The following is an 11,497-nucleotide window of genomic DNA, read 5'->3' as shown; positions in this document are numbered from 1 at the left end:
GAACTACACAAAGGCAGAAGGGTATCTTCAAAAAGACGCTCAACGCCAAATATGTTACTCTTTTAGAGTTTAAATGAATGCAGAGAAGAGAAAGCCGCAGGTAACGCACTGTAAGGTCCAACAGCAAAAGCTTTGTAGAGGGGAGTGGAACAGTTGTGGAACACCAGCTTGGTGGACACACAACCGCTCGGCTCCAAAGAAAAAATCTGACTAAACAGATGCACGATTCCCTGCGTTTATACCCATATGTCCGGGGGAGGGACATACAATTTCTGTTCGCCAATTCTCATTGGCCTTTCTCAAAGCTTAGAGGCAACTGAGGCTCTCAAGAGAGTCACTTCACCGACACTTTTTTTTTTTTTTTTTAATACTTTATCATAAGATCATAAACACATACAATACAATAATTTTTTTTTTTGTGGGTTTTCTGAAGAATGAGACCAATTTTTTGTAATTAGTCAATAGTATTTGTTCCCCGTCTGTCGCTCTCTCCACGTTGTGTCGGAGAAGCGACACTAGGGGTCTCTCTTGAGCGCCAAATATGCCTCTGATCAATTTAAAAAAGGCCAATGAGAAGTTGGCAGTCAGTATTTGCATACCCCGCCCCCGGACATACGGGTATAAAGGCGAGGCAAATACTAGAGTTCATTCAGAAATTTTCTTCAGAGCCGATGGTTGTGCATGCTGTTCGCAGTGACACACCCGTTCCTGTATTCCTCTGACGCTACTGCATGCTGTTGGATTGAGGGTGCATTACAGCGGCGATTCTTCTCCTTGCACTGCAGTGCATATTGCCCCTGGGCGCTTCGACAGCGCAGTATAAAAACAGACGAGTTTTAAAAGAGTGATTTTCTTTAAAAGAGTGATTTTCTTTAAAAGAGTAATTTTCTCTAAAAGAGCAAATACACAGCTGCGTTGAACGTCCTTTTTCAGGACGCGTCTTTGTAAAGATGCCTTTCCGCCCCTGTGTAGTTCCTGGATGCGGTAGAGTGCTCTCCGCTTCAGACGGCCACAGGCGTTGTCTCGTGTGTCTGGGCAGCGATCACACCGAGGCTGCGTTTGTGGATGGTTCATGTTCTCACTGCGAGAACATGACCATGACAACGTTGCGGTCGCGGCTTGCTTACAACTGTAAGCAAGACACTCCAGCCGCACCTCGCATTGCTCCTTCTTCCCACGGGATTGAGGAAGGTGTGAGTGGCGCTGGAGGCGATTCAGGGATGGCAGCGGGTGCGGCTCCGTCGGGTGCCCCCCCTCGGACCACCTGTCCCCCGGCACGCTCGTTGACTTCCGTCTGTGCTCGAGGCAACAGCAGCTCGCCTCACAGCCAGCTTGCCTATCCTCTAGAGCTAGAGGTGGATGAGCTCGCCGCTGCATTGGAGAGCGTGGTGTCTGACGCGGATGACTCCCTTGGGCTGCCGCCTTCGGCCCACGGGTACATGATGATCCCCCCGGTGGATAGGGCTGTTGCGCTCCATCTATGCCCCGGAAACCCTACCACCTGGCACAGTCGCCCTGTACTCCCTTCCAAGGCCTGTAGGACAACATCCTCGCTGACAGCGAAGGCCTACAGCGCCGCCGGAACTGCCGCTTCCGCCCTGCACGCCATGGCCCTCCTGCAAGTCCACCAGGCCAAGGCGCTCAAAGAACTGCACGTGGGTAGCCCTGATCCCGATGTGCTGCAGGAACTGCACTCAGCGACCGACCTCGCCCTCAGAGCCACGAAGGTCACAGCGCAGTCACTCGGGCAGGCGATGGCCACCCTCGTGGTCCAGGAATGACACCTATGGCTGAACCTGGTCGAGATGCGTGAGACCGACAAGCTTCGCTTTCTCGACGCCCCAGTCTCCCAGTTCGGTCTCTTCGGCGACACCGTCGAGGACTTCACCCAGCAGTTCTCCACGGTGAAGAAACAGACGATATCACATATCCTGCTCCGCCTCAAACCTGCCGCCCCGGGCCCTGCCCTGTCTGCTCGCCGAGGGCGTCCCCCTGCGAGGAAACGACAAGCTGCTTCACCTCAACCTGGGCCCAGCTCTCAGCCCACGCGTCGAGCACTCCGCAGGAAGCAGACGCCCCCCGTCTCACGGACCCCCTCGAGGACCCAGAAGGCTCCCAGGCGCTCCTGAGACGGACGACCCAGAGCCCAAGACGTTAGCTCCGGAGATGGTAAGACCACTCCTTCTCACGGTGGAGGGACGGGAGGAGAATTTTCCTTTAACTTTTCTTTTGCCGCTCCCCTTAACCGGGGCAGTGGTACCCAAATTCTCAATAAAAGAGCTATTTCCTTTATCTCTGGGTCATCTGGCCCGCAAATGCCATTCTCACGGCACTCTGCCCCCAGGTCTCAACAGTCCCGGCACGCTGGACGCGGCCCCAGGCCAGCCTTCAGCCCCACGACTGTTCCCCGGCCGGCTGGTTCTGACGAGTCCAGAGGACGCCACTACAGGAACTCCTCCTTAGTCACCAACCCGCCCCCTGCCGGATGTCCGGAGCAAGGTAAGTGCTTTGAGTCTTTTCTCAGCACCAGAGCCTCGGGACGCGTCCGCGCCTCCCGACGGCGTACTACCTGCTCCACCCCGCTGTGAAGCCCCGCTGGGTACGTCAAAAATAACTGTCCCTTTGGTGCCCCTATCACGGAGATTGGATGCGTGGCTTTCACTTCCCAACCCGTCTCGCTGGCTGGCCCGGACCATCCGACTCGGTTACGCAATTCAGTTTGCCAGGCCCCTGCCCCCCTTCACGGGCATCCACTTTACCACAGTGCACGGCCAACATGCCAAATTCCTGCATGCGGAGATCGCTACTCTCTTACTCAAAGACGCGATAGAGCCTGTCCCTCCAACCGAAATGAAGAAGGGTTTCTACAGCCCTTACTTCATTGTACCCAAGAAAGGTGGCGGCTTACGACCAATCTTGGACCTGCGAGTTTTCAATCGAGCACTGCTCAAACTCCCGTTCAAAATGCTCACGCACAAGTGTATCTTGACAAGCGTCCAGCACCTAGATTGGTTCGCAGTGGTAGACCTGAAGGACGTGTACTTCCACGTCTCAATTTTGCCAGGACATCGACCCTTTCTACGGTTCGCGTTCGACGGCCAGGCGTTTCAGTACAAAGTCCTCCCCTTCGGCATGTCTCCTGTCCCCTCGCTTCTTCACGAAAGTCGCAGAGGCAGCTCTTGCCCCGCTCCGAGAAGCTGGCATCCGCATACTCAATTACCTCGATGACTGGCTCATACTAGCCCACTCCCGAGAGTTACTATGCGCTCACAGAGACCAGGTGCTCAGGCACCCCAGGTCAACCGAGAAAAGAGCAAGCTCACCCCAGTCCAGAGCATCTCCTTTCTCGGCATGGAGTTAGACTCAGTCTCAATGTCCGCACGTCTCACCAACGAGCGTGCGCAGTCGGTGCTGAAATGCCTTGCCAAATTCGGGCCAGGCACTACGGTCCCTCTAAAACTCTTCCAGAGGCTCCTGGGGCATATAGCATCCTCCACCGTGACCACGCTGCTGGGATTGATGCATATGAGACCGATTCAGCACTGGCTTCAGACTCGAGTCCCGAGACGAGCATGGCGCCACGGCACGCACCGTGTGACAATCACCCCTGCCTGCCGAAAAATACTAAAACCCTGGACAGACCTCTGCTTTCTACAGGCAGGAGTGCCCCTGCAGCAGGTGTCCCGACACCTCCAGATTGGGTTGGGGAGCCGTGTGCAAAGGGTACGCAGCCGTGGGCCGTTGGAGAGGGGCCCCGCTGCGCTGGCATATCAATTGCCTAGAGTTGTTGACTGTCTTCTTTGCCCTGCGGCGGTTTCTCCCGTTAATTCGAGACAAACACGTCCTAATCAGGTCAGACAGCACCACTGCGGTAGCGTACATAAATCGCCAAGGCGGCGTACGCTCTCGCCACATGTCACGACTCGTCCGTCATCTCCTCCTTTAGAGCCAGCAGCGACTCAGATCACTGCGTGCCACTCACATTCCCGGCAAGCTCAATGTGGTAGCAGACGCACTGTCACGACAAAGCTTACCCAGCGGAGAGTGGAGGCTCCACCCCCAGTCGGTCCAGCTGATTTGGGAACGGTTCGGCAGAGCCCAGGTAGACCTTCTTGCCTCCCGAGAGACCTCCCACTGCCCGCTCTGGTACGGCCGAACAGAGGCTCCCCTTGGGACAGATGTGCTGTCGCACAGCTGGCCCGCGGGGCTACGCAAGTATGCATTTCCCCCAGTGAGCCTTCTTGCACAGGTGCTGTGCAAGGTCAGGGAGGACGAGGAACAAGTCACATTAGTGGCTCCCTACTGGCCCAACTGGGCCTGGTTCTCGGACCTCGTGCTCCTCGCGACAGCCCCTCCCTGGCGAATCCCCCTGAGGAAGGACCTTCTTTCTCAGGGGCAGGGCACGCTCTGGCATCTGCATCCAGACCTTTGGAAACTCCACGTCTGGTCCCTGAATGGGATGCGGAAGATCTAGCTGGTCTACCACCTACCGTCATAGACACGATCAACCAAGCCAGAGCCCCTTCTACCAGGCAGCTTTACGCCCAGAAGTGGCGCTTGTTTGCAGATTGATTTTTCCAGGGTGGAAGACCCACAGAGGTGTGCAGTTAGGTCGGTGCTCTTATTCCTGCAAGAGAGGCTGGAGGGGAGGCTGTCCTCTTCCACCCTAAAGGTGTATGTCGCAGTAAACGGCAAGTCCCTTGGTAAGCACGACTTAATCATCAGGTTCCTAAGAGGCCCCTGGAGGTTAAATCCCTCCCGGCCAAGCCTGTTCCCCTCCTGGGACCTTTCGGTAGTCCTCGCGGGCCTCCAAAGACCTCCCTTCGAGCCGCTAGAATCAGCTGGACTCAGGGCCCTCTCTCTTAAGACTGCCCTGCTGATTGCGCTCGCCTCCATCAAGAGGGTCGGGGACCTGCAAGCGTTCTCTGTCAGCGACACTTGCCTGGAGTTTGGTCCGGCAGACACTCATGTGATTCTAAGACCACGACCACGCTATGTGCCCAAGGTTCCTACCACGCCCTTCAGAGACCAGGTAGTGAACCTGCAAGCGCTGCCCCGGGAGGAGGCAGACCCAGCCCCTTCGTTGCTGTGTCCAGTACGTGCTTTGCGTACCTACCTGGACCGCACGCAGAGCTTTAGACGCTCTGAGCAGCTCTTTGTATGCTTTGGGGGACAGCGGAAAGGAAACGCTGTCTCCAAACAGAGGCTTTCCCACTGGGGTTGTAGATGCCATTTCATTGGCTTATCACACCCAGGCCGTGCCCCCCCCCCTGCGGGTCCGAGCTCACTCGACAAGGAGTGTTGCGTCCTCGTGGGCACTGGCCAAGGGTACCTCCCTGGCAGACATTTGTAGAGCAGCGGGTTGGGCGACACCCAACACCTTTGCGAGATACTGCAATCTCAGGGTTGAGTCAGTTTCATCCCGTGTTTTCTCAGGTCCGAGCCAGTAGAACTCGGTAACACACTGATGGGCTGGCCGGGTGAATCACTTGCATATACGCCCTTTCCCTCGCTTGCGGTAAAACAGTGCGTCTTTTTTCCCAGGAGACTCCACTCAACGCGAATCCCTGGTCGATTCCTCCCTAGCCTTCATGGGTCCGCAGTTCGGCAGAGGAACTTGCCGACCCAATCCACTGCGGGTACTCAGATCTACCCTGTACTGGAATAGGTGCTCCACAGAGTAGGGTTTCCTACGCGGACTCCCCGTGTGTATTTTCCGCGATACGGTCCCCTTACGAGCAGACCCGCGTTTTCCTTGGGTAAGTTTCGGCTGTCCCCCGGTCACCGTGTGTAGCAACTCCACCCTCGCTGAGGCTGGATCTGCCACCGCGCCACTTCCACGTGTCGCCTAAAAACACATGTGATGTATTCACCACCGTACCTCCCCAGTTGGGCAGGGGTGGTCTCCGCAGGGTCTTTTCCCCCCTGGAAGAATGGGAATTGGGTAAGACCCCCTTCCCTCAGTGCGTGTAAGGGCCCCGGCTGTCTATTGCTCTATGCGAGAAACATAGAGAGAAAAGAGGCCCAGCCAGGCTTGGCCCGTTCCCAGGTTGGCAAGCGTCGCCTTGTTCCCCTGCCTAGGGTAACCATAAGGATTCCGACGACTTTTCTGGGGCATTGGGGAAGGGTACGTGGAGTCTGACACAGCTGGTCGTATGGCACGTAACAAATACCTGCCCGCTCCTGTGTCAGCAGAACACGTACATGGCTCAGCGCATGGCGGATTTAAATTGGACCCCTAGTGTCGCTTCTCCGACACAACGTGGAGAGAGCGACAGACGGGAAACGTCTAGGTTACGGATGTAACCTCCATTCCCTGATGGAGGGAACGAGACGTTGTGTCTTCCCGGCCACGTCGCTGAGCCGAACCGCTGTAGTGGCCAGAACCACTTCCGGCTCCTCAGAAAAATCCTGAATGAACTCTAGTAATTGCCTCGCCTTTATACCTGTATGTCCGGGGGCAGGGTATGCAAATACTGACTGCCAACTTCTCATTGGCCTTTTTTCAATGGATCAGAGGCATATTCGGCGCTCAAGAGAGACCCCTAGTGTCGCTTCTCTGACACAACGTCTTGTTCCCTCCATCAGGGAACGGAGGTTACATCCGTAACCTAGACGTTAATGGTGAGCTTTTAAATTTGACTGTGAAAAATTGGGGGCGGCAGCTTAAATGTTTTTATTAATCACAACTTTAGGATTAAGAGAGAGTGCGTTAACTTAAACTACGGTAAGCTTTAGTTGAGTAAACTGTTTTTACAATATGAGATAACTATTAGTATTTACAATGTTGACGGAATACAATAAAAGTCAAGCCCTCGGATTTTGTCATTGTGATTTTGACTGCCAACAGAGCAGCACAAAATTTAATTTAGCTTAACCAGACAATTTAAAAGTAACAGCTAAATTTGAGTACTGTTGAGTCAGCTAGTTTGGTTTACTGTTCTCGCAAAGAATATCAGTTTTTCACAGAAATTACTCAGCATATAAAACTGCTGATTGGCCTCAAGGGGTCACCATTTCCGTGCTGTTGTTTTAGTACTGGTAAAAATAATCTTTATTAATTGTGAATGTGTATATTTTTCACTAAACCATAGAAAATTTAAAAAAAAAATCAAGTTCCTACATTCAGTCCCATTGTTTTTGTCACTGATAAGGCTAACTGCATTTTAAATGCTGACAGCTGAGATACCTGAGCCCATGTGTTTTCTGTGGTTACTGACTTGCTACTTCAAAAAGACCCTAACAGACTGCTAAAAGGAAGAATAGGTTTCTGCTGAGGGAGACAAATGAAGGCATTGTCAATTCAGCAAGGTAATGTTCAGACTGTAAAGATGAGCTTCTGCCTGCTGATGATCTTGATATCTCATGGTATGGGAAAAGGTAAAAAATTTATTTTGTAATTGTTTTATTTTTTTAAATTAAACCTTTTAGTACCTAATAAATAAATGAAACCAGCACTACTGTATAATCCTATGCTAAGAAGGATCACGTTTATTTAAAGGTACTAATTTGCGTCCATATTTACCATTACCATTAAGATTGTTCTGCTAGAACATGGACTAGAATTTTATATTTACAAATCGTTTTTCCATTTTAGCATTTACAAGCTCTATAATTACCCTGATGATTATTCACTGCAATAAACAGTTGATAAGGAGCCACAATATGAAAGAAATCACAAGTATTTGCACAATAACATAAAAATTAATCTTTCTCATGTAGGGACAATGCCATTCATAGTGACTCAGTGGCCAACAGTGGCTGAGGTGATGGCTGGAGAAGATGTCATTTTAAAGTGTAACATTGTGGAGTTGTACTTGCCGTGTTCCACAGTGGTTTGGCTGAGAGTCATTCCTGAGAATGCAACTATCAGTCCCACAGACAGAGTTCAAATTTATCCGCATCACTCGTCCAACAAATGGACCAATATTTGCACTTCAGTTATCACCAATTCAACAGTGAAGGACTCTGGTTTGTATTACTGTGCAACTGTGCACGGCCGCTTTGCTCATTTTGGCAATGGATCAAGAGTCATTGTGAAAGGTGAGAATAAAAAAGTTAAGTCTATATTTTGAATAATACATTATTTTGTTTCTAGAAATGTGCATAAACTGAAGACACAAGTTCAGTTGGAAGAAATCTGTCATTTGTAGCTAAGTCAACTTAGGATACTCAGGGGCCGAGGGGTTCAAAGTCTTAGACTGTGGGCCTGTCCGCTGACAAAATTGAAGTACAAAACACCATGCAACAACTTTCCTAAAAAAAAAAAAAGATCTATGAGTGCTCTGGTTTAGCCTAATCGAAAAGCCCTAAGAGTATCGTAAGGTGACAGACTTCTTCAGTCACCTGCAGAGCAATCCCGAAATTATACGTAATACAATTTAAATACCTTTAGCTATGCATGTTTGCATCAGGATGCATGTTTATATATTTTATTTTAAACGACAAGGCTAATAATATTAATAACTATAAAAAATATATGCATAACATAGATAGTCTATATAAATGAATGAATAGATTAATGAATTAGTAAACAAATACAGTATATTGTGTGGAGGAGTTGATAACAACAATCTTGTGGCATGATTGTTGCAGACAACTGTATATATTAAAATCAGAGAGAGAGAGAGAGAGAGGCAATGACTTGCCATGCATGAGAATAATCACATACATTGGCTCATCATCCTTGTCTCCTCTTCTCTGACACCAAAGGGCACGCTCGCCTGCATCACATGTTGTGTAGCACATTGTGTAGCCAGATGCGACAGTTCGAGAGAGAGAGAGAGAGAGAGAGAGAGAGAGAGAGAGAGAGAGAGACATGCGGCCTGTGTTTTATGTTGTTTTAAGTTGAGTTTGTCATTAAAGTTTACGTTGACTGTTCTGCCGGTTCCCACCTCCTCCTTGCCCATCCCTTACCCATTACATGTGCATTTAATTTGGTTGAATATTTAAGAAAATATCTTGAAATATTTCCAGCAAGGTAAATTAAAAATATTTACAAAGCTATGCACAATGAGGAGCAGCACTATTTGGTCACATTTCAGCACTTCACATACAGACGGCGAGTCTCTTCAGTAGCACTTAAAGCACTAGGATCAATTGTTATTAGGAAACAAGGTCATCTTTAACCCCATATCAATACGAAAAATATTAATAAAAATCACATTTTCACAAAGAAAATTAAGCCTACATTTAGGACCTTTAAGACTTTACATTGTGAAAAGAAAATGACCCCCAATACTTATCACAGCAACACATTCAGACGTTTTACTTGCAGTATATCTTCAAACTGTTTGAATTTCTATGATCTTTAGTACTTCTTTCTATAATCCAAATTTTGTCCCTAATCTATTTTCAGAACACACTGTGTTTTCTGATATCGAGATTCTTTCACCGCTGATCCAGAGCAGTCATTTAGTTCCACTTCAGTGTGTTGTGACCAGGGTCGAGTCTTCTCAAGTGCACATGTTCTGGGTTATAGAAGGGAGGACAGAGAATGGACAGTCCACATGGACACACAGGCATGACGGTGCCATGCCGTTCACCAGGAGCCAAATCCTGCTAACTGCTGAGGAGTGGGAAAAGGAGGTACGGTGTGATTGCATGGTGGAGGTTGCAGGACAGCAATACAACAAAACACTTCAGCGACATGGTGAAGTACAACATTAAAATATCATATGTTTTACTCCTGTTTGTTGATGATTTTCTAAAGTTCATCTTTTGTAGCCCCTGTTAAATATCCCTAAATTTTCAATGTCATATTTTCTCTCTCTACAGATACATCAAACTTGTGTCATATGATAAAATACATATATATATCTCTCTGCTTCATTTCTGGTCTCTTACTTGTGATAATAGTGGCTGCCTACAAACAGAGCCGAAAAATTCATCTGATGTATTGTGCATGCAAAAACTAGTTTCAAAGATCTGTCATATATATTAAGTTTTGATCAATAACTTGTCTTATTTTGGAAATTCATGTTGCATTGCTGTACATAGGAGGAAAGATGAGAGCATTTGAAATGTTAATTCATATAAAATAATTCTATTTGTTTGCAAACTGTGATTATTCCACATTAATCTTTTGCATTTGCAAGAAACTGAATCAAAAGGTCACCAATTACCTGCTTTCTTATTGTCAAATAAAATATATTCAAATGCATTGTTTGATACGCTTCTTTCTTTAACCCTTAAATGCATGGTGGGAATTTCACCAAACACTCTTACATATTCGGTCTTTAGAGACCCGGCATGGAAATGTTTAAAAAATGGATCTACAAAATGCCCACATACAGTAGTGTAAAATTTTCTAAATATTTTAAAGAAAATTACAAAATGATAGAATAAAATATATTTTATTATATATAGATTTATCTTATATATAAAATAGGTAAAGTAACTGTGGCAGGGCGGAGGGCGGGGCCGGGTCGTGATCCTACACACCCGGTCCCGCATTAGGCTAATCAAGCCTCTGTGAGGGATAAAGGTCAACTGCAGGTGATCGTGCGGGAGAGAGCGATCATTAACGGACATGTCTGTCATGTGTGTGTGTTTGTTAAGTTTATCATTAAAACTATTATTTATATCGTCAATATAATATCGTTCTCGACTCCTCTTTTCCATTGATCTCTTTACAGTAACAAATCAGGACAAATCTAGAACATTGCTTTCACACTGAAATGTCATGAGATGCAACTGGAGATGTATCTATGTTTTCTATGTAAAACACATATTGAGCTACACATAAGATACACACACTTTTTCTCAGGCACTTATTGAGTCTAAATCGATGCACAACTTACATAATTTTAGTTCTATCAGGAAGACTTGCAGACTTGAGTGAAATTGAAGATGACATTTATTTGATGAATATAAAACAGAGCATTTTATTAGGAGATAGGAGGCAGGGGCGAGGAGCCTACCCCCGTGCAGGACGCGACTCAACTGGTGGTGGTGGGGTGGTGGAGGTTGCCGCGTTAGCACACTGAAACAGCAATGTGATAGATTGTGAGCAGACTTATAAAGCAATGGCTTACATGTGATTGGCTGGGAATTACCCCTGCTAATAGTGCGATGATGTACAGCTGCTAGTCTTCCCGCTAGAACTACTATGCGCTTACATTTATATACTTAAATGACAATATCCAAATCATACTGTTCATGTGTTGTAATTGCTATATTTTTAGTTCCACTTTGATTCTTCATTAGATAGCTAATGTCGAATGTAAATCAAGTTAATCACTGAAACAACAGCACCACCTTGAGTAAGATATAGCATTTATAAAATTTGTACACACATTTGGGATACAATGAATTCACCATTGTTGCACAGAAAATCAACGTGATATAAAATTTTCTTGTGCGGAAATAGTATTTTATTTTCACGTAATAAACAAAGAAATACAGTTGTGGCCAAAAATATTGGCACCCTTGGAAAATATGAGTGTAAAGGGAATAAAGGGGAAAGGAGCAGGCGAGAACCGGCTTAACAATATAA

General features: G+C 47.6%; 1 protein-coding gene across 1 annotated transcript; it reads left to right on the top strand.

Annotated features, from left to right (window-relative positions):
* The first annotated feature begins 7,727 nt into the window (after positions 1-7,727).
* Positions 7,728-10,071, top strand: LOC127619674 (uncharacterized). The gene is made up of 3 exons (XM_052092627.1): positions 7,728-8,043; positions 9,359-9,652; positions 9,778-10,071. The coding sequence occupies exons 1-3, from the start codon at positions 7,728-7,730 to the stop codon at positions 9,915-9,917; spliced, it is 750 nt and encodes a 249-aa protein (XP_051948587.1). The 3' UTR covers positions 9,918-10,071.
* The last annotated feature ends 1,426 nt before the right edge of the window (positions 10,072-11,497 follow it).

This window comes from Xyrauchen texanus, chromosome 26, assembly GCF_025860055.1.
Source record: "Xyrauchen texanus isolate HMW12.3.18 chromosome 26, RBS_HiC_50CHRs, whole genome shotgun sequence".
Lineage (NCBI taxonomy): Eukaryota > Metazoa > Chordata > Actinopteri > Cypriniformes > Catostomidae > Xyrauchen > Xyrauchen texanus.
Note: the sequence above shows the minus strand (reverse complement) of the source record. Positions and strands in the feature narration are given on the sequence as shown.

Bases quoted from the DNA above. Each gene is read 5' to 3' on its own strand.
- LOC127619674 (XM_052092627.1), top strand. From the start codon at position 7,728: ATGCCATTCATAGTGACTCAGTGGCCAACAGTGGCTGAGGTGATGGCT. The intron at 8,044-9,358 runs GTGAGAATAAAA...ATCTATTTTCAG, and splicing joins ATCAAGAGTCATTGTGAAAG to AACACACTGTGTTTTCTGAT. The intron at 9,653-9,777 runs GTGAAGTACAAC...CTCTCTCTACAG, and splicing joins CAAAACACTTCAGCGACATG to ATACATCAAACTTGTGTCAT.